The sequence below is a fragment of the Notothenia coriiceps genome, unplaced genomic scaffold (assembly GCF_000735185.1).
Source record: "Notothenia coriiceps isolate Sejong01 unplaced genomic scaffold, NC01 NC01_scaffold00010734, whole genome shotgun sequence".
Classification (NCBI taxonomy): Eukaryota; Metazoa; Chordata; class Actinopteri; order Perciformes; family Nototheniidae; genus Notothenia; species Notothenia coriiceps.
The window spans coordinates 140756-163251 of record NW_011343435.1 but is presented as its reverse complement, the minus strand read 5'-3'; the positions used below and the strand labels follow the sequence as shown (position 1 = coordinate 163251).

General features: G+C 40.3%; 2 protein-coding genes across 2 annotated transcripts in view; both read right to left on the bottom strand.

The window, feature by feature from the left end:
• Window positions 1-6514: 6514 nt before the first annotated feature.
• Window positions 6515-13306, bottom strand: LOC104946186 (transmembrane protein 182-like). The gene is made up of 5 exons (XM_010771966.1): window positions 13025-13306; window positions 11319-11442; window positions 10957-11055; window positions 10417-10554; window positions 6515-7915 (listed from the first exon to the last, which is right to left on the bottom strand). The coding sequence occupies exons 1-5, from the start codon at window positions 13190-13192 to the stop codon at window positions 7695-7697; spliced, it is 750 nt and encodes a 249-aa protein (XP_010770268.1). The 5' UTR covers window positions 13193-13306; the 3' UTR covers window positions 6515-7694.
• Window positions 13307-13802: 496 nt separating this feature from the next.
• The window catches only part of LOC104946191 (sodium/hydrogen exchanger 2-like), an 11330-nt gene continuing 2636 nt past the window's right edge, over window positions 13803-22496 (bottom strand). Inside the window, exons 4-13 of the mRNA XM_010771970.1 lie at window positions 17868-17905; window positions 17602-17819; window positions 17317-17513; window positions 17120-17209; window positions 16442-16512; window positions 16106-16243; window positions 15615-15711; window positions 15401-15514; window positions 14942-15005; window positions 13803-14034 (exon numbers count right to left, since the gene is read on the bottom strand). Coding sequence (XP_010770272.1) covers window positions 13838-14034; window positions 14942-15005; window positions 15401-15514; window positions 15615-15711; window positions 16106-16243; window positions 16442-16512; window positions 17120-17209; window positions 17317-17513; window positions 17602-17819; window positions 17868-17905 — 1224 coding nt within the window. The 3' untranslated portion in view covers window positions 13803-13837. The remainder of the gene's footprint in view (window positions 14035-14941; window positions 15006-15400; window positions 15515-15614; window positions 15712-16105; window positions 16244-16441; window positions 16513-17119; window positions 17210-17316; window positions 17514-17601; window positions 17820-17867; window positions 17906-22496) is intronic.

Sequence of the window (22496 nt, the reverse complement as noted above, 5' to 3'; positions counted from 1 at the left end):
CGTCGTACGTCGTCGTCGTCGTGTGTGTCGTACGTACGTACGTCGTCGTAGTGTGTGTGTGTGTGTGTGTGTGTGTGTGTGTGTGTGTGTGTGTGTGTGTGTGTGTGTGTGTGTGTGTGTGTGTGTGTGTGTGTGTGTGTGTGTGTGTGTGCGTGTGTGCTCGTGAGAGGGCCAGACGGACACAGTTCCTCCCTGATAAAGGTTTTTCCCCTGTCAAAAAAATAACAGATAATAAGAGCTGATATGAGAGAATAGCAAGCCTTATGGCATCACTCATGCTTTTTTTGTTTCTTTTGTACACCCCAAATCACAAGAAACAGCCCCACAACCCTCCTAAACACACACACACACACACACACACACACACACACACGCACACACACACGCACGCACGCACGCACGCACACACACACACACACACACACACACACACACACACACACACACACATTTCATGAAGACAGATTATGTCTCAGACAGTCAGAGCTCCTGCCTTCAATTAACCTCACAAAGACAGGATCACTGACACACGTGATGATAGCGAGTAAAGAGGTGTGTGTCTGTGTGTCTTAATTGCTGATATGTGGACAACAGACAAGCTCTAGCAGCATTTTACAACAGTCAACTTATTAATGAAGGACATTAATGTAATTAGTCTTCTCAGAGAAGTTGCAAACATTACTGTGAATTGCCCAGCGTGTTTAACTTCTGGCTACTGGTACATTCAGATGTTGTTTCTGCTGCCCAAAAAACATTACAGGTAGAGTGTGTTCCCCTGTAAAGTCTAAGTAACATTCATTTTGGAGGTGAAGTCAATGAAGGCTGGTAATCCGAGGTTCGTATAGCAGCAATGCTAAAGAAGAGCGCTAAAGCACTAGCAAGTAGCTGCTCTGTATTTTGATTTATTAGAACGGTCCACACTGAGAGGAAGTGCGGCTATTTGAATACTTGTCTAGACTCGGACTAATCAAACAAACATGGGACCTCCAAACAGGAGAAAGGTGTGTGTGTCCCTTGTGGAACCAAACCCAGTTTGGAGTTATCATAAGTTAACCTACATAACAAATATAATGATTGTACTCAAATCGAAAAGTTTTGTTAAATCCAAGAGGCTAAATTTAACAACTTAACATAATCACGATTTTTGTTTTAAATCACGTTGATTGTATCTCTGATATGTCCCTTGTTTTTATGCATGTGCAATTCTTTAACTCTAGTATTTATAAATAGTTATCCTTCTATTGCTATCTTTACACCAATTACCATGCAAAAGATTGCAGTTTAGGACCACATTTCGGAAATGTATTGTCTGTGTGTTTGTGTGTGCGTATTGCACATGTTGTGGATATTGTTATGGTGGAATCTGTTCACACATTCACATTATGGGGACTCTCCTTTCTATTTGGGAAAAAAATGGAAATTCCCATAATATAATCATACATTTTGGCTGAAGTGATTGGCATGTGTCAACACATGTCCTCAATAGCGATAGAAACAGGACTGTGTGTGTGTGTCTTGTTTGTGTTCAGGTCAGCTGCCATGACAGAGCTGTCTCCAGTAAATTCAGTAGTGAGACTGACAATAATCGTTTTTTTCATTTACCAACTGCTGATCTGTAGGGGGATGTAAAGATGGTTTTGCCCAGTCCATGAGTTTTGGCCCTGACACACTCACACACACACACACACACACACACACACACACACACACACACACANTTTCAGTATTTGCTGAAGGTCCCATGTATGAGATGTGTCAGACAGCAAACAGCAGGATGTGGTCTCACACTAGGTAGGGAAATTAACCCTTCGTGGACCCGTCACCCCTCTGTCCTTTGGAGCACCTGGTCTGAATACTGGTGGGCTCTAATCGGGTCCACGAAGGGTTAATTTCCCTACCTAGTGTGAGACCACATCCTGCTGTTTGCTGTCTGACACATCTCATACATGGGACCTTCAGCAAATACTGAAAATTAGCAGCGAATAACAGTGCCATGTCTGGAAATACAGATGTATGCATTAGGCACACATGCATACAACACACACTCATTACCACTAATCAACAAGGCGCATGCTCTTTGGGTTTCTTGGGTCTGTTGGGGTTAATTTGCAAACCATTTATTACTTTATTATCATGTCATGCCTTTATTCACATGACGCTCACTAGCCGTATGCATAATATTATAACGCCATAATTGCTGTCACTTCAAGTGCAAGATTATTTCTTCCTTAAATGAAGTGATAGTGTGTTTCCATTGTTGTGGATGACAGGGGAGGGGACATACGAGTTAATTAAGTATGATTAGGAAGAGCTACAATCACTGAACCAACTGGGTTCTATAGCTCAGTACTCTGCTCAGTAATTGCTTCCTTTCCTTTCCTTCACTTTCCTTTCCTTTCCACTCGCTGCTCCCTCATATGGTTTCTCCTTTCTGACCATCCATGCATGGGAGCTGTTTCTTTTGAAGAAGAGAGCTGGAGAGCCCTCTGCTGGCTGGTTTGGGTAATTTGGCCACAGTGATGAATTAAGTGAAGTGAGCCAGTTATCAGAAAAAGTACAATGAGAAGTTATTCAGAGGTTTAACAAACCAAACCAAAAAAAACAAATCAATTTTTCTTCCAGATGTTGGGGGGTTGTTGGTACCTCAACATTCAAGACAATCAGAAACAAAAAAGTTCATAATATCTTTGAAGCAAAACAGAAGTATCATGTTAAGACATTTATATTAAAAAGAAAATTGTAGTCACCATCTACAGCAAACATCCTGACAATTTAGTTAAGTTGTTCATTCTTCTTCTAACATAATTGTTGACTGTCACCACATAAGAGTTATGGCTCTAGTATGGCAATGTCTTTTCCCCAAAGTAAGATTATGACAAATGCTTGATTTATTTTAAAGGGGCCCTAATATCCTTGTTTGCCGGTTCGTATTAAATAGATTGTATTTTGTTACTCTACTTTGACATGTTTACGTGCTTTAATTTTCTAAATTGTATTTCTTTGTCTCATACTTAGGTGGACATAAATAATACTTTAAGGATGAAGGTAACCCCTTACCTTTTCACCAACCAGCCAATATTTCCACTCTGAAAAAAAAAACAGAACCGATATTCATGACACTTGTTAAGCATGTTCATACTCCTCTGAGGATTAACCCTTCAGACTTGAATGACTCCACAACTTTTCATCCAGTATAGTACAAACTGGTACATTATTACTTTTAAGGCTCTAGTTACACTACTGTAACTGCATTTCTCATCAATTCCAATAGCCAATATTGCTTTGGCCACCAATAAATGTTCCATCTGCTTTAAAAAGCAATGCACAGGGGCCTCCTTAAACTTTGCAATTATAAGCATTCAGGACTGTGTGCCATGCAGTGGATAAGATGGTTCCAAACCGGGCTTGTGAGTTACTAGGAACGTCAGTGACAAGCACACCACTGGCATCTCATTTACCACTGCTGGCCTATCAGTGACCAAACGTCATAGGTTTTGACTAAGCTGCTGCCAGCCGCTGTCAGCAGTCTTATTTTGGCAGTAGTAAAAAGAGAAAAAGCACTAAATAATACCACCTGCAGTTCAATGCTCACAATAGCGGCTGTGTTTCCATGATCACCTCCTCCTGTGGTCGTAAAGATCTTCAAATGGCTAGTGTCCATTGTATTTGAAGCAAGTGAAATAAAGATGCAACTTCTTCTTATAATAGACTTATACAAGGTGCAACAGTTGGTTGCTGGATGCATAGCAATTAAGCTATCTACTATAGCTGTAATATAATTATGGTAAAACAAAATAAACGTAATTTTAGCTGCCAATGTTAATTTATATAGCAATGTAAAACTATGTCTCGCAATGTATTTCATAAATAAAATAGATATTATTACAGAATTAATGGATGATTGAGGATCAGGCTTGAAACCTTTTAAATCTTGCAATTCTTTCCATCTGTAGCGACAAACAGCCTATGTTGAATCACTGTGGCACCCGTGTTATGCCCTTTAAGCTTTTCGGTTCTAACATACTGCCTTTAAAACTTTGTCTATAAAAATGTAAACCTTGGCTCTTCTAGTCTGCGTGCTGTTAATAGTTTTGTAGTATTTAATGGGAAATTGGACCTGGTGACCAGCCCATATACAGTATATGTGAACAGCATAAAATATTATACATAAGAATAGTCAATCTTATCGCTGATAGCCTTGTTTGAACCTTTGGTATTAAAATGAGACATTTTCCTCACTAAAACAAAACTCCTTGTTATTCCTGTACCAATGAACAATTAAGGTTTCAACAGAAGAGAGCTTACATAATCTTCAATCAGGAAATGTAGCTTTTCCTATTTTTTTGTTTTGTTTTTATTTTCATAATATGATCCTGCAGATAACATTTTCTACTTTTTAGCCAGAAGATGCTGATAACCACAACAAAACACTCAATATTATCTAGCCATTGATACAGTGTCATCTTTATGATTTGGAGATACTTGTCTCTGCTGCCACCCCAAAACAACAGATATGCAATAAATTGTGTTTATTGTGTTCAAAACATTGTACAATATGAAAAACAGTGATTTTATCTTCCATATAAAATCTTTTGGTTTAATAATCCAAATATTACTGTCAACAAATAAGAACAAGTCCTTCTGTAAATAGTGTTTTAATGCAAACCTTTCACAGTGAGGTCTGTGGATCGGTAACTGGGACACACAACAAAGAAGACATGTTGTTGAGTGTTTACATGCAATTTAAATGAACCTAAAACCACATGTCACTAACATTTTACCTATTTTTAAGCAACTCCATTGTTTCAGGATACTGACATAAGTCCTGGACATGGATATAGAGAAAGTGATTACAGTCCTTGGTATAATGCTTATTGGTTTCCCCTTACGTTCTCTTTAGATTGCACAGATTTGTCCTCCATGAGCTCTGCTACTATTTCAAATTGCTTGCCTCCGTTTTAGAAAGATTGTCTTTTTCTGGTATCTTTCCCTTTTAATCTATTTTACTGTCATTATGCTTCCATATCACAATAGGAAATATATTTCTTGTGGTTAAAGTTGTCATCAGATTAAACTGAACTCAGAAATGAGAATTACCACTAGTAAAACAACAGAGGAGCTGAAAATGTTCTGTTTCAGAGGTGTATAAACCTTTGTTGTATATTTGTTTAGTTAGTCTGATTTTATGTATGACCATACTTAATCATGAAAGCATTTTCGATTTTAAAACTATTTTTCCAAAGTCTCTATGGCTGGCAAGGCAGCAAAAATTCAGATTTACACAAGTGCCGTGAAAAGATTAACATGTATTGTGCGGAAATTATCATAACAGATGTAAAAACACATGTTAAACACAGATAACAAAAATGTCTAGAACCACAATGTACCAAAATGAACACGCTGACATCACAGGTGACACAGAAGACCCAGTTGACCTTTAGCATTTGGTGGCTATATAACAGAATTACACTCGGATGTACAATGACTTACATAAGTCAGATCTAGTCCCAGCAGTAGGATATATATTCATAATTAAACTTGGTGTTGTGGACAGTTTGATCACAGCTCGTGTGTGTGTGTGCATGTGTGTGTGTGTGTGGCCTAGCATTACTATCCTTGTGGGGACCGACATCTGTTTACACAGCCACGTGTGGGGACTGGCTTCCCTTATGGGGACAAAATGGAGGTCCCCATAGGGGGAATCATTAATTTTAGGGTGAAGACTTGGTTAGGGTTAGGGTTAGGGTAAGGGTTAGGGTTTAGGGTTAGACATGTGTTGGTTATGGTTAAGGTTAGGATAAGTCTCCAGGAAATGCATGTAAGTTAATGTAATGTCCCCTGAAGTAATGTATACATGGTGTGTGTGTGTGTGTGTGTGTGTGTGTGTGTGTGTGTGTGTGTGTGTGTGTGTGTGTGTGTGTGGTTGTTTATGTGTTTGATCAGCGAGGTCTTTGAAGCAAACATGCCCCCTCTCTCTTGGCCACTCTTGCTCCCAGTAGCGCAGATGAAAGCTGATATGTGTGATAGATAGAGTCCACCCGCCTGCTTCTGCCAATTCAGACCAATAAAAAGGAAGCATCATCTAATATTGCTGATACAATCACAAGTCTGCGCTTACCATTTAAGGGTGTGGGTCATTCTGTCTCTGTTTGCAATGGATGTGTGTCAATAAATGGGTTTCTTAAATTCTGAATGAAAAGTTAGTGTAGGTTCAGACAGATGAATGAAACAGAACGAGACAGACAAGAGAATGCAAGAAGATTTCGATGGGGGAGTGAAATGTGACTGGTAAGAAGGAGGCAGGAGGCAGGTGGCCGGCCTGCTGTACACTGACCAAACCCACAAACAGCTGTTCATTTCTCAAAAGCCCCCTTGTGCCCCCCTACAAGCATCAATTCTCTCTCTATTCCCCCCATATACGTCCCTCTCCTGCAATACCCCCACCCCCACCCTCTAAAGACACAATTTCTGTCCCCAGTCCATCCAGCCATCCCTCCCTCCCACCTCACCCCACTCCAGCTAGCCTACTTTGATCATGTTCCAAAATCAGGACAGGAGACACAGCTGGTTCAGCACTACATTTCTCCCATTCAGCTGTTTGGACTCATTATTTGCAGCAATAATGAAAAAAACATCCATCTGTACAATGCCAGCAGTGGAAGAAATATATGTACACAATGTTGTTACATTATTATATTGCTCCTTAAAGGTACAATGTCCAAGAAATGCCCAGAATTTCACTTACAAACAGTAAAAAAGAATCAACAGAATGTGAAGAAGTAACAGTTTTGACTTTATGTCCAATAAGTCAATGTATTGTGAAGAGATATCTACTGCTAACTGACTACCAATGGCCCGTCCTGTCTTGTTATAACACTTGTTCCATGAGAAATAATAGTGAGTTACAGAAGAGTGTAGTCTTCACTGAGTTCAATATTAGAGAAAAAACAAGTTGAGCTGCCAGAGGGCTTTTCAGTGAAACAAAAATACAAAAATAGCTAAAGCTCTTGGTGAGCGACCTTTATCCCCACCCAAAGCACCCATTCAAGCTAAAATGTTTGGCGGCAAAGAAAGTGAGTTGAAAAGCATTAAACAAGTGAAACCTCGAACTATCAAGTGACACCTAACCCTATTGCTGCAGTCACGTGAAACGCGATTTGTGGTAAATGGGGTCAGAGCACCATACAAACACAACAGCATCAGCGCAGAGCCGTTTTACACCTTGTCAAGTGAATGCAGCTTAACCCTAACCCTGATAGCAGTTTGGTTGAGTTTGTGGTATTCTTGCCCTGCTGTTAGTAAGTAGCAGAATTTTCTTAGTTTAGCCTGGATGGACCCAGTTGACGATTGGTTAATCATATTGTAACAACTTTGCATTACTGTTAGGATGAGGCAAGATTTAAAGTTGAAAAATGAATAATCTGAATAACCCTCTAACATTGACTTGTTGTGACATTAATGTTCTTGTTGTGACATTAATGTTCTTAGAAATGCATATTTTTCTCATATAAATAAAGCAAAGTTATGGAAAACAGAAAAGTAGTGTATCTGACTGTTTTGACATCCAAAGGGTGCTACTGCAATATTGATCACGTCTTTCCAGCCAGTTTAACATCCCATGAGTGTGCTGCTGTGTCCCAGTGCACCAGATAAAAAGGTCAGTCCTTTCTTCCGCTGCAGGCCAGATGGCAGGCTCACTTGCTGCCTCTCAGCGCACGGCCCACCAGCATGAAGACCATCCCAGAGACGAGCACCAGAGGAACGCCGGCGGCAGCCACCATGAACGACAGGCCGTAGAGCACAGACACCTGAGCATCGGGACACGTCTCCCCCCTCTCCTGCAGGACGTAGCGCTTCACGTCCATCACCTCCATCCACAGCACGTAGAGCAGCAGCAGGAACAGGAACAAGAGGGCTGGAGAAGTTTTAGAGAGACACAGATATCACTCTTGTGAGTAACACCAGAGGAATGCAGCTCCTACTAAATTCTAATGTTACCACAGTAGCAGTGTATAAACCCGCTGTTGTTAAAGCGACAGTCATGGGCATAATTTCCACTGGGGACAGGAGGGACACTTTTGAAAATCCCGTTGGTGTCCCCCCCACTTTTCAAATGTGTTTTTTTTTTACGCAAACAGTCATTGTCACGGAGGAGCGTCTGTGTGTACGAGCACATTTTGTGAGAGAGAGAAACAGAGAGAGAGAGAGAGAGAGAGAGAGAGAGAGAGAGAGAGAGAGAGGGAGAGAGAGAGACAGAGAGAGTTACAGAGGTTGTTGTTAGTATCTGGTGCTAGCTCGGAGCTAACGAAGATTAGAAGCTGTTTCAACAATAAGGAGAGGGAGAGTCCTCTCCTGTCGGACTGAGATGCTGAGATAACGTCAGTTTAGGTGAGGTAAAGGACTCTCTGAGTGATTTAACTTCAATTTAAAGAAATAAATCTTCCCGGGGGTGCATGCCCCTGGACCCCCCTAGAGGATGTGAAGTCCACCCACAAATAAAACAGGTTCACATGGATAGGATACTAGATAATTTTGCACACTCAATATGTAATACACTACACATTTTTCTTGGACTTTTTAACACCATAGTCCCTAATATATTTGTAGAAAGGCAGGAAATGGAATTGCATCGAGAAAATGTTTAATTGCGGTGGACCCCCTGTTTTCTGACCCCACTTCTCAAACCAAAGTTACACCCTTGGCGACAGTAGACATCTGCTGCTCTGTGTGTTGGTGTTTGTCATGTGAACGAAATCAACAGCTGACAGCATGATGACTGAGACATGTGTAAGTGTCTGTGCATTCACCTATTCCCCTAGCAGCATATTTCACACTGCAGATAGATACCATGGTTATATCTCCTCACATGGAGGCGCATCTGCCAAATGTGAAAGCAGCCTGTTGCAGTTGCTCCTGTGAGGTTTCAACCCAGTCTCACAGCATTTCGTGTTATAGTCATGACATTTATTTAATCTATTGATTCGTGTTCACCAACACGATTTTCGCATTTTTTTCGTGTCTCACAGAACAATTTTAAAAGCAATGTATTTCTATTGGTAGTATGTTTCGTGTCTGCACCACGTCTTTTTGTCCGGTCGGGTCTTGGAAGACCGGAAGCTGTGTGGTTCATAAAAACATTTTCTTAATCAATATCTTACCCTAACCCTATCCCTTTTATTTTAAATTGTATAATGTCTGGGTTNAACGATAATCGTGGTTTGATATTGAGTAAGAAAATGTTTTTATGAACCACACAGTTTCCGGTCTTCCAAGACCCGACTGGACAAAAAGACGTGGACGAAACATACTAGCAATCATGGGCGCGGGAAGGGGGGTGCTGAGGGCGCTGCAGCACCCCCTAGCGGCAGGCAGGGGGTGCGGAGCTCCCCTGTCTGAATTNTTAGAAGGAAAGATTTCAGTACTCTGAGGCTCTGAGCCCCATTTATTTTCCTCGCGGACGGCAAAAAAACCCAGACATTATACAATTTAAAATAAAAGGCCCTTTTATTTTAAATTGTATAATGTCTGGGTTTTTTTGCCGTCCGCGAGGAAAATAAATGGGGCTCAGAGCCTCAGAGTACTGAAATCTTTCCTTCTAATTTCTTATTATTTGGTGCAGGCACGAAACATACTACCAATAGAAATACATTGCTTCTAAAATCGTTCTGCGTCAGAATACTGAAATCTGTATTTTTTAAAATCTTTTTTTTCCTTCTAATTTGTTATTATTTACATTGCTTTTAAAATTGTTCTGTGTGACACGAAAGAAATGGCGAAATCGTGTTGGTGAACACGAATCAATAGATTAATTTCGTGACTATAACACGAAATGCCGTGCGACTGTGTTGGAGGTTCAAACGTTTAGTTGTATTATTTGATCTAAATTGTAATTTTTCTATTACTAACTTCTATAGTAACTTATTAAGCTGTGCCATCTTTAAACTTTCTTGTAGGGAAGGTTTTGTTTCCCATAAACGCCTTGTTTACACCAGGGACAGCTGATAGCAGGACTAGCATAGCAGTCGATACAACGGCTACCCCCAATCTGAAGGATTCAGATTCATGCAAAGAAGGAAGAGAGCTGGGTCCAGATTTATGGACATAAGGAGATATAAGTTGTTTCCCGCCTTTCATCATGGGCCACGTAAAAGATCCGTGGCTAATGGAATGGATGAGCTAACGGCATTAGTTAGCAGTAAGGGAGAATATCTGAACTGTGCTTTATGAAAACATCAGAGGACAACATTTCCATCAATGGATTCTGGACTGCTCGTGTAATATTTACATAAACAACGTTTCCATCAACAACGTTTATTTATTATATTTTAAGGATTAAAATGCAACAAAACCTAATTTCCCTCTGGGATTAATAAAGTGTTGTGATTGATTGATTGATGTACAAAGACGATGTTTTACCAGCAGCGATGAGGAAGGCACCGCCCACTTTGTAGAGTTTGTGGCTGAAGAAGGGGATGCCGCAGACCAACAGGAAGCCTCCAGTTAGAGCAGCGACCAGGCCAAAGATTATCAGCACGGTCCAGAAACCCCGAAACACTGCAAGAAATAAAACCAGGTCACCATCAAAAATAAGTAATTTATCTATCTATATGGCATAGTATATGACAGGAGATGGGCTAGCATAGACATAAAGATTGAGCTGGCATAGTTCCATATTTGTCAGCTTCCGGGTCACAATCTCCCTTACACAATAAATGCTTTAGACATATCCATAGCTTCCCTGCATTACAGTATCCAAATTAAATATAGAGGACATACTGCTGATAGTTCAAATGAGTTGTATTGCAAACAAAACATTAGTCTTTCATGGTCAACCAGGTTTTCTGTTTATGTTTGGTGCCACACACTTGAAACACTTTGAGGTCCGAAGTAGGACATTTAAACTGGAAACATTCCCACCTTCAAGTTATGTTGAAAGCATATGTGTGAGTGTGTTACCTGCTGTCGCATCATAACTTGGATGAGGCACCTGTCCAACTGCAACAGGCAGGGGAAAGAGGTAACCATGGATACACACCTTGGATTCTGGCTGGTTGGCTGAAAAAGTAAAAAGAAAAGTCTTGAAGAACCACTATAGAGTGTTTAAACACACAAGAGCTAAAATACTCCACACACTTACATAGATGCCAACACATTCTTCTTGTTCTCCTGTATATTTTCCATCCAATATCAAAAGTATACACATTTTTCTTTCCTGCACTTGTTGCATGTCAAGCAGACCACACTGCTTAGCACAGTGCAAATACATTGAACGAGCCCTAACCAAACATGTTTGTCGCCTTGTTAGAAGGCATACATACTGAAGAGAATGGCCAGGTGTGCGCTCGCCGAGGGATCCACCTGAAACACACACCGCCAAAAGAAGCCCTCGTGGTGCAGAGTGAGAGGTGGAGGAGAAACAGTGACTGCCTCCACTATCTCGATCTAAAAGAAAGAAGAGATATCAGCACACAAACATAGAGACGGTTACTGAAATGTCTGAGGACTTAATGTGTGTCAGATTTGTCAACACTGCTCTGTTAGTGACTCAGCACTTCAGCAGGGGCACGGCATCAAACGTGGTTCTCATTATGGCCTGCCGTCGTCTGTGAGGTTTTTGAGGGGAACTCATGAAACACGCATGAGTGATACTCTCCATTTGCTTGTCAAAAGAATGATTGATGGTGCTGAATAACGCACAGCAACTTAAATCATCCTCTTTTATTGAAAATGAAAGACTTAGTTGTGCTGCAGAGTTAGGGAGGAGTTCAACAAGGGATTAGCTTTTTATAAATATATCTCTTACTTTGCATTTTGTGAACTTTCTCAGAATGTTGCATGGCTGAACAGACTGGGAAATACAGGGGCTCTCTGCTGAGTTTACACATGTAGATCTTTCAGTACTACACTGCATGTGAAAACAGCCATGTGATTGTTGGAGAAAATAACTCAGATGATGTCATCAAACGAATTACAATCTCATAATTTCTTAGCTGCACCTTCTATTTAACGCTAATTAGCAAATGCTAGAATGCTAACATGCTAAATTCATCTAATGTAAAACTTCGTAAGACTGCTGTGAAAATAAAATCTTGTATCATTATGATCGAAGTGTGTCCTATAAAGACATATTTTAAAAGCCTTGAAAACAAATGGATTTTATAGAGACATTGAAAAGCTCCGAAGACACTGCCCTACACTTGCCAAACCAAAAGTAACTATGCTCGCCAACGGATAAAAGCCATCCCAAGATGAGCTAAAGTATGTTCGCTTGGCATTTTGCCTTAGTTCCGTTCTTACAACCTTTTTTCTGCCTTTTTTGTAACTTTCTTCTACCATGGGACACCTAGTGGCTGCATTTTTGTAGTGGTTGACACCAGAAATACAACAAAAGGAAAACATATTGAAAATCTAGGTAAAGAGCTGCACATACAGACATCACCAATAACTTGTAAGGGCTCATAAGAGATGCTTAAAACAGACTCAACTTTTAACGGTTTTGGCATTGAAGTCAGAAGGTTGCAGGGTCAGGTTCTGGAACGACCAAGTCCTGCCGTGGTGCCAATGAGCAAGGCACCGCCCCTACACTGCCTCCCGGGCGCTGTACATAATACAGTAGCTGCACACTGCTCCTAATACAAGGATGGGTTGAATGCAGAATCCTTGAACAATTCTCCAGCTTGGGATGAATAAAGTATAAACCTATCTATGAGTTTCTACATATTTTTTGATAGGGAAATGCATTCCCTTTGCCTTTAAGTCCTCTAACTTTACAAAAGGGCATTTCCAAATTATTTTGGTACCTCTTTAAATATCCCTTTGTGATATAGTGTGCTCACCACGGTCTGATCAGATTCCACATTGGTCCTTTTGTGGTTCTTGCATGTGATGTTGTGACTATTATTATGTGCATTTGTTCAGTTGGAGCTCACTGACTAATTCTGACAGCGAGCAGTGAGGTTTCCATTCATGAATATCTAATTGAGTTAGTGAATATCCAATATGTGCACACATGTTTCCGTCCTACCTCAGTCCCATTGGCATCTGTTGTCAGTCTTGTTTGTGTGGGCCATGTATACGGTCCACAGTTGTCACTGGCCACCAGCCAGTAGTCCGTAGTGAAGGCAATGAAGAAGCACAATGTCCCCACTACCCCAAATATCCCCCCAGCCAAGGTTGCAGGTCCCACCCTCATAACTCCAGTACAAAAGTCCTTCACTGCTCTTTAACCTCAGCTTTCAGTCTGATTATCCTCAGCTCCTCTCTGGTGTCCACTCTGCAGCCCTCTGCCCAGACCCTTAAATCTCAAACACAAACAGTCTGCCACTCCCTGGCATACTGGGAGCTGTGGGGAAAAGCAGCACCAGTAACTGAGGAGGTCAGGCAGGGGGACAGGAGTTATTTTAGGGAGCAGTAAGCCTGTCCTCGTCAAATTACCAGTGGGTGTGCTTCACAAGGAAACAAGAAGAGGCAGGATTGGTTTGTGCATGTGCTTATAATGTAGACAGCCAGTATGAGCCAAGGTATTTCTAAGGTAGTTGTTAACCTTTAAGTGCAACTTTGAAAACAAATTAGACAAAAGATGCAAATGACCCACAAACCTCTGACAAAGGTGTTCATGAGGTGAGAGCTTAGAAGGATTTGTTTTAGCTTAAAATGATAAAACCAAGAATTATTCGCTGCATTTTAAAAGTTTTAATGTGAAGGTATCCATGAAAATGCTAAACCTTTTATCAACCTTTAAATCCCACAACTCTATGGATAAATACATATGAGATAATTATCACTTTATGGAGCCATTTTGATCCATTTTAAATGTCTTCTTTGTCACATTCTGCCTTCATGGCTGCTTCTCGCTCTCCAAAACAAAGCTGAGTTGTTTCCTCGCGGCTCTCTCCGCAGGGGCTTCATGTTGTTCTGGAGAGATCTGCTCCTCTCTGAAAGCTTCAGAGTCCGGATCCACTCGTCCTCTGGTCTGAGCTGAAGCTGCTGGGACTGATGCGTCCTGCAGGACAGGCCTTGGGCTCATGGAGCACACTTCAAAAGAGGAGAGCTGCAGTGTAAGTCAGAATGCTATAGATGTCAAGGTCAAAGGTCAGGAGGTGGAGTGAGACAAGGGACAATATCATGAGTTTTCTATATTTTAAGCCAGTGTTTCGTTAATGAATACTGACAGCATTAGAGAAGACAAAGGCCTGGGTCAGCAAAACTGTTTATTGATTAGGGCTTAAACATATTGGGAAAATAGGCTATGAATATATTAATATAATGTATAAAGTTATAAATATAACGATAGCGATTTTACTTTGGATAAAGAATTAAAGTGTAATCAGTTCTATTTTTCTGCTGCTTGACAATACTGCCAAAACAACAACTAGTTTGTTGAATTAAAACAAATATTTAAGGAGATTATTTGTACAACATTTTTTGGGAAGAAATTGAAGTGAAATCAAAATAAGGGATGGCTTATTTAAGATTGCTGATTGTACTCCTCTCTTTAGACAAACAAAATAAAAGATTGTCGTCTTTAATGTTTTTATTGCTTACATTAATAATGCAATGATGATATCCAAAAAATATATATTATGCAGCCCTAATATGTTAATATATAATATGTTGTAATAATACATCACTTTATTAAAAAAAACTTTCTGTCAGCCATTTACTTGTTTTCCCATTTATAGTTCCCATAGCGGTAACTTAGATTCACTCACACACACACACACACACACACACACACACACACACACACACACACACACACACACACACACACACACACACACACACACACACACACACACACACACACAAACATTTGAAACATAAAAACATTCATATCATTGGGACCTTAGTCTGGAACAGAGTACTGAAACCTGAAGGGAAAACATAGCATATTTTTGTCTGATATTTGTTTTTGTAGATTTATATGTAACAAACGTACCTGTGTGGGACCTGCTGAGTCCTGCTCTCCCTCTGCATGAGCCGTTAAACTCTCCATCCTCCCCCTGTCACAACAGAGCAAAACAGGCAATGAAAGTACACCATAAAAAAACCTGGAGGTTTTAACTAAATCTGTCTGTTGAAATAAATGGGCCTTAATGGAGCGTATTGATAATTTTCCTCGAGTAAAATGGTTTTCATGAATAATGGATACATGTCACTGTCTTTCTTTAATCTTTCTTTCTCAAGTGATTCATAAAGAAATACAATAGCAAACAATATTTAGTTGGCTTTAAAGGATCTCTGTAAACTATTCTGGGACATTAGTAAGGATTCAATCATTTATGTTTTTCAATTGACTACATCTTACGTGACTTTTGAATGGTGATAGTAACTTGATTTGCTGAAATGTTCACTTGCTTTAAGAAAAATTATATTTGTGTTTTCATGGATACAGTACCTGAGTGTTGTACGTGCATCTTTCTCCCAGACTCTGGTGTCTGTGGAGAGGCTTCCTCGCTCGACCCATGGTGGCGTCCTGGTGCAAAGTGTGTCTGCTGTAGGCCGGTCTCTGCTTGAGGGACCACACAAGCACACACCAACAGCAGATGAATAGCACATACCTATAGTGCATGTTCAGTTAATTCTTCATCGAACCAAAGCTGTGAATTTACCATGTTATTGAAGTGTTGAAGGTTTCTTGAGAGAATACGCCGGATGCTCTCCATCTCCTCGGGCAAGAGGGGGCGGGTGTGGGAGCGGTGGTCCACTCTAAAAGGGAGCAGTGATTATTAAGATCCATTTAGCCAAAAACTGTGTTGAGATAACCGATATTTCCTCAATGTTCAGTGCCATGAAGTAAGAATGTGCCATGAAGTAAGAAAAAAGCTATGGTGGAAATTATGTTAACGTTCATTTTCAAACTGCTTTTCGTCTTTTTGTTTACTTTTACAGAGTTGTGTTCTCTGTATTTTATATTTCTATGTTATTTGTAATAATGTGTAACGTTGCTGCCTTCTTGGCCAGGTCAGCATTGTAAATGAGATCATGGTCTTGACTCTTCTCAGTTTTTATGCCCCCACTCTTTAATGAAATCCTTAAGATTAAGGGATCCCTAAGCCTTATACAAGAGACTCTGACATAAAGTAAAAACATGTTTTCTCACACTGGCGGGGGGGCCTCCTCATCTCCCCTCTGCTCCCTTCTCTCCAGCTCCTGGTAAACTCTGAGGATGCTGGAGTGGGCCTGGTGATCGTCACGGATCAGGAAACGACGAAGATACTTCTTATTGAACTGCTCAAACCTCACAAACACACATAAAGTACATGTCAGTCGTCACTTGACATTATTAGTTGTCCTTTCAGTAGGAAATGGTCAGGAACTTTTGCATAAGGTATTTGCTGCCACCTATTGACCATACCAGGTCTTCAATAATATAACTTTAGGAGAAACACCTGCCACACATAAACTGTAAAGTCAATGTAAAACAAGAAAAACGAACTTGTCTTTCCAGTAGTGCTGCCCCCAGTAACCAACCACATCCTCTATTCCTGCCAGAAGGTGGTCAATGAGCTGAAAGGACACAATCATTTAAAGTTCATTCATTTACATTTTGCCTATTATGTAATTGTTCATTGATTATTTTAAAGGAGGTTTTCATTCATTCATGCTGCATATCTATTAAGAAAGTATTGTCAAAGGTTCTGAAATATAACTATCTATGCGTATCTATCATTATTTTTGGTGTTCACAGATAAAGGGGCGCATTCTTTTTTACTAAAAATATGAATCAACTGTAGTTCATTGTTGTTGCACCTTTACTTAGAAGATGGATAAATGTTCACTATACGATGACACTAAACAATCATGCTTTATTTAATTAGGTAGTTAATATGCTTTGATATCAACATTGTCTGACAGCATGATTCTCAAAGCAAGAAAAGTATTACAGTGAAGGTCTGAAGCTAATTGGTGCACACTTTTAAATGTAATTATAACTAATTGTTACAATTACTTACACTGTAGTTTGTAATGATCTGGATTTTATGCAGACCTATTTGCGTGCGAAGGAAAAAATACCAAATCATTATTTTGGTGCAACCTTTAAAAGTGTATACTGTCTACCTTGCAGACAATGCTGAAGGCCCACCATATTGCCATAGGTGATGTAATTCCTCACCCTGCTGTGGATCTCCTCACTGACTGTATTTAGACCTCTCTTCTTCCTCTTCACATCCAGCAACTCCACTAGAGGTTTAATAGTCATCCCCTGTAAAGCAGACAAAACCAAACTCAACAAATATACAAAAAAGTACTCAATGTAACCAAAAAGAAAAAAATAACCATGTTTTTTCTGAAGTGACATAGTTCTCACACCTGTACAAAGACAGTGAAGAGGATGACCACGATGGTAGTTGTGATGAAGAGTCTCTTCTTTGGGAAGTCATCGATCAGGAAGACGAGAGAGAAGCAGATCGCCCCTCTCATGCCTCCATAGGCAATGATGAACTGATCTCTAAATGTCACAGTGTTCCTCCGGAGCTTGTTCACCACAGCGGTCAGCAGGAGAACACCTTCAGAGGAAATGAAATGTGTCGGTTCTTTATTTTGACAACTGTTTATCAAGCTTTGGCGAGAAACAGCACATATTTTTAAAGCTACCTGAGGCCCTCCAGACGAGGCAGAGCAGCAGCGTGGAGCAGACGAAGGGCCAGCTCCACATGTGGACATCCTGTATTGTGGACACGCCGAGGAAGATGAAGATGAGGGTCTCACTCACACTGCTCCACATCTTCAGGAAGTACTGGATGCTGGTGTTGCTGCGCTCGGACACATTAGCCTCCACATACTGCTTCATGGTCACAGCGCAGGTCACAATGCTGCAGAAGGGGAAAACAATGTAAAACATAATCAGAATTACCAAGCACCCATTTGGCTCAGTGCGTTGTTTATATACACTGGTAAGCTGTGGAAGGCACAAAATTGTTGGGAGAATGGGTCAAAATGACTTTGGTCTTTCACCCAGAATATCGATGTTTGTATCCCGTAGCGTAGAATAACCAAAAGTCAACATGAAAACATATCTTGAGTAGGTGAGCAAACTAATGTTTCATAAGTACTTAACTCAGCCAATGTGGATCACTTTACTTACGTATTTTATTTAGGTAACGTAACAAATAGAACCTTAACCCTCAACCTAACCCTTATAACCAAAACTTGATCTTTTTTAAAACTTACCAAGTAGTTTTGTTTCAATTCACATTGTTAACCAACTGTTTGAAATTACAACCCTTTCACAAGTTACGGGAAGATGAAGTTTGCCATTTTAGTTGCTGATAACATGTTAACTCTCAATGAATATAAGAAAGCACTGCGTAAAGCGAGAGCAGCTTATTACTCTTCATTAATAGATGAGAATAAGAATAATGCAAGATTTCTTTTCAGCACTGTAGCCAGGCTGACAGAGAGCCACAGCTCGACTGAGCCTTCTATTCCCATAGCACTCAGTAGCAATGATTTTATGTGCTTTTTTAACGATAAAATTGTTACTCTTAGAAACAAAATCAATGACCTCTTGCCTTTGACCAGTATAGTATTATCAACAGCTCCCGGAAACGTAAGTTCTAATATTACACTAGATAGTAAACTAGAATGCTTTTCAGCCATAAACCTTGAACAATTAAATTCAATGATTCTCTCTTCAAAACCATCAACGTGTATCTTAGACCCGATTCCAACTAAGCTGTTAAAAGAAGTTTTTCCATTAATTAGCACTTCTTTATTAAATATTATGAATATGTCTTTATTATCAGGCTATGTTCCACAATCATTCAAAGTAGCAGTGATAAAACCGCTTCTTAAAAAGCACAACCTCGATTCAGAGGTTTTAGCCAACTATAGACCTATTTCTAATCTTCCCTTCCTCTCAAAAATTCTTGAGAAAGCAGTCGCAAAACCACTGTGTGATTACTTAAAAAACTATGATTTATTTGAAGATTTTCAGTCTGGCTTTAGAACACATCATAGCACAGAGACAGCTCTGGTTAAAGTCACAAATGACATTCTAATAGCCTCAGACAAGGGACTTGTCTCTATTCTTGTCTTGCTCGATCTCAGTGCTGCATTTGATACTATCGACCATGATATCCTATTGCAAAGACTAGAGCACTTAGTTGGCATACAGGGAACTGCTTTAGGCTGGTTTAGGTCCTATCTATCTGAACGCTCTCAGTTTGTACGTGTCAACGATGAATCTTCCATGCAAACCAAAGTTAGCCATGGAGTGCCACAGGGCTCAGTGCTTGGACCTATTTTGTTCACACTATATATGCTTCCGTTAGGCAATATTATAAGGAATCCTTCTGTAAACTTTCATTGTTATGCGGATGATACTCAACTATATTTATCAATCAAGCCTGATGAAATTAATCATCTAAATAAAATTCAAGACTGCCTCAAGGACTTAAAAACGTGGATGACCTTACATTTTTTGATGTTAAACACGACCAAAACTGAAGTTATTGTACTTGGCCCGAAGAATCTACGGAAACAAATTATCTAAAGATATATGGATGGCATTAATTGGCCTCCAGTGAGACTGTAAGTAATCTTGTTGTTATATTTGATCAGGATTTATCCTTTAACACCCACATAAAATCAATTTCAAGGACCGCCTACTTCCATCTACGTAACATTGCAAAAATCAGGCATATCTTGCCTCAAAACGATGCAGAGAAACTAGTCCATGCATTTGTTACTTCAAGGCCTGGATTATGTGTAACTCCTTATATCCAGTTGTGTTCCAAGAAGTCAGTTCAAGATCGCTTCAGCTGCATTTCAATGCTTATCTGTATGCGTGTAATTGTGTTCGGCTATTCTGCCGTCTAGGGGAGAGCTTTAAAAGGAGACTAGATGGACTCCTCTCAAAGTTCATTGTGTTTACTCTAATTAAAAAAAGCCGGTTCGTCACAAGCATGCTTTTGTTTGTCAGACAAACGGCTGTGATCCTCGCTCGTCAGTAAATAGATGCGGATGATCTGTCCTCGGTCCTGTTTATATCCTCAAATGCTGGTCTCCGATCTTGCCAGCCTGGCTGTGCGTCGTCTCAAGCATAGTCCGATGTTGCATTTACTCAGTGGATTCTGGTTTCCTATTACACATATGTATTCAATATATGCTTGGAAACACGCCTTTTTCCAAAATTGATATTCTCTTTTCTCATTTTTCACCAATGTCATTGCACATTCTGTCCGCTGTGATCCAATCCTCGTAGAGAAAATGCTTCTCTGCTGAGTTTTCCGATTTTCACATGTAAACTGCTCACGTGGATGAAGTTTTTCGATTAAGGTTTACATTGGTCTGTGTGTTGTCTTTATATAATCTCGGTTGTGATCGGTAATACAAGACATTACTTGTTTGATGTTTAACTACATGTCCCCATAAACATTGATGTTATTGTTTACTCGTACGGTACCAAGAGTCTACGAAACAAAAACTATCCACAGATTACTCCTGTTCGGCTGCGCTTACTCTGGGCCTCCTATGAGACTGTACAGCGAATCTTGGATGTTATATTTGATTTCAATTCTCTCCTTATAACGCGCGCATGACTCAATCTCAAGGACCGCCTACTTCCATCTTACGCATACCACTTTAGCCTTACTGTTACTGGGCATCTTGCCTTCAAATGATGCAGAGAAATTAGTCCATGCATTTGTTTACTATAGTCTCTGAATGTACTCATGTAACTAGTAGCCTTTTCTGTGCGTGCTACCCAAGAAGTCAGTCAAGTCGTTCAGTCTGATTCAAAATGCCCTGCGGCTCGTGTAGCTAACCAGAAGTTAGGAAAAGGGACCACTTACTCCGTTACTGGGCTGATTCGACTGAGCTCCCTATAGTACTCGCTAGGAATTTAATAGCTTATCTTTTCTCGGCGTACAATCTCTTCTTCGGCTAGTCTCTGTCTTATACCTGAATAACTCATTATGTTCCGATGTAACCCCTTCCCCATTGAATTTTTTTGTTTGGGTTGGTTTATACACGCGGTTATCGTCGACGTCGGGTATGGAGATCTGCGCTCAGCTGTTGTCTTTGGTGTGAGAGTCTGATCTTGCATGTCTGGGTGCGTTGTGGTCCTGGAGTCATTAAGGTCTCTGCTCGTATGTAGTCGTATCTCTGTTGGATTGCTGCGATTTCCTATATACACACTATGCAGTTCCAGATGTATCTTGCGGTACCTATGTTGCAAATGTTATTTGCTTTTCAATTTACTACTGTGACATCTATTTGCATCGTCTGTCGCGTCCGTGGGGTAGGTGTTCTCCTTTGTTGCTACTTTCTGCTGAGGTCCTTTTCCCTTAAACTGGGTGGTTTCATCTGGAAGTTTTTCCTTGTTAGGTGTTAGGGTTTCTATGTACAGAGTGTGCGTTTGTCTACTGTATTCTGTACAACTGTGACAGTCACGGACAATATTGGTTGTTCTATATAAATAAAGTTGAGTTGATTGATTGATTGATTGACCATACTGACAGCAGGTGGAGGGGTCACCTCTCCTGTCCAGAGGTTGATGATTATGTCAAGTGAAAAGCATCTGCCTGTTTAACGGTGATGCCTTGTGACATGGAAACAAAGGGGAGGCTGTGGTTTGCCCTCAGATTGACCGGCTCATGCTCATGTGTGTTTGTTCACTGGATGCTTCGTGTTGTGTTGTCTTGTGTTGTTGTGATTCGAGTGTCAAAGAAGATCGTGTGTAGTGGGTATATATTGTGTATGTGAGCAGGATGGTGTGAACTAATGTATTCGAGATTGCGTGTAGTACAATCTTTGCATTGTAATAACTGGCAATTAAGTACAAGTATAACTGATCTCGATGGTGGTATGTTTTGTGTGAGTATAAAGTACGCGTGTGAAAAAGTAGTGTGGTGTGTGTGAGAGAGAATGAAAGAGGGAGGTGGATGAGCGGCGATCGGTGGAGCGCGTGAGGGTTTTTATCATAAAACAACTATTAGGGAAATTGCCACCAATGATCTTCGGTGAGTGTTTTAATGGGGGTGACTTAGGATGGGATATGAGTCTAACAGTTCGGACTCGGAGTGGATGAAGGTGTGGTAGTGTTGGTTGTCGTGGTGGGATGGGTGAGAGTGGTATGAGACTGTTACGTATGTATATGTTCTAAGATATGGTATATTATCTATGTTTTTTCATATATGTATGAGGACGTGTGGCGCGGGGGGGTGGCGTTGAAAGCGTGATGGGGGTAAGGTGTAGTGTGTCAGCCGACTGATTATGTATATTCAGTGGCGCGAAAGAAGACAGGTGAGTCCCAAATTGTTGCGAATGTCTCTCACCTTAATAAAGCTGATGTAGTGTGAGTATGTTCCTTAATTTTCGAGTCCTAGGTATACTATCTGTTGCTGAAGATCAAATCGTAGCAACTGATAAAAATCCAGAAAGGTTTCGACAGTCTGATTTAAGAATTTATTTGCAAATTATGTTGGATAAGTATATAGTATGATTATTGGTCAGATACAAAAGTTAATTGTCAATCGGTTATATAC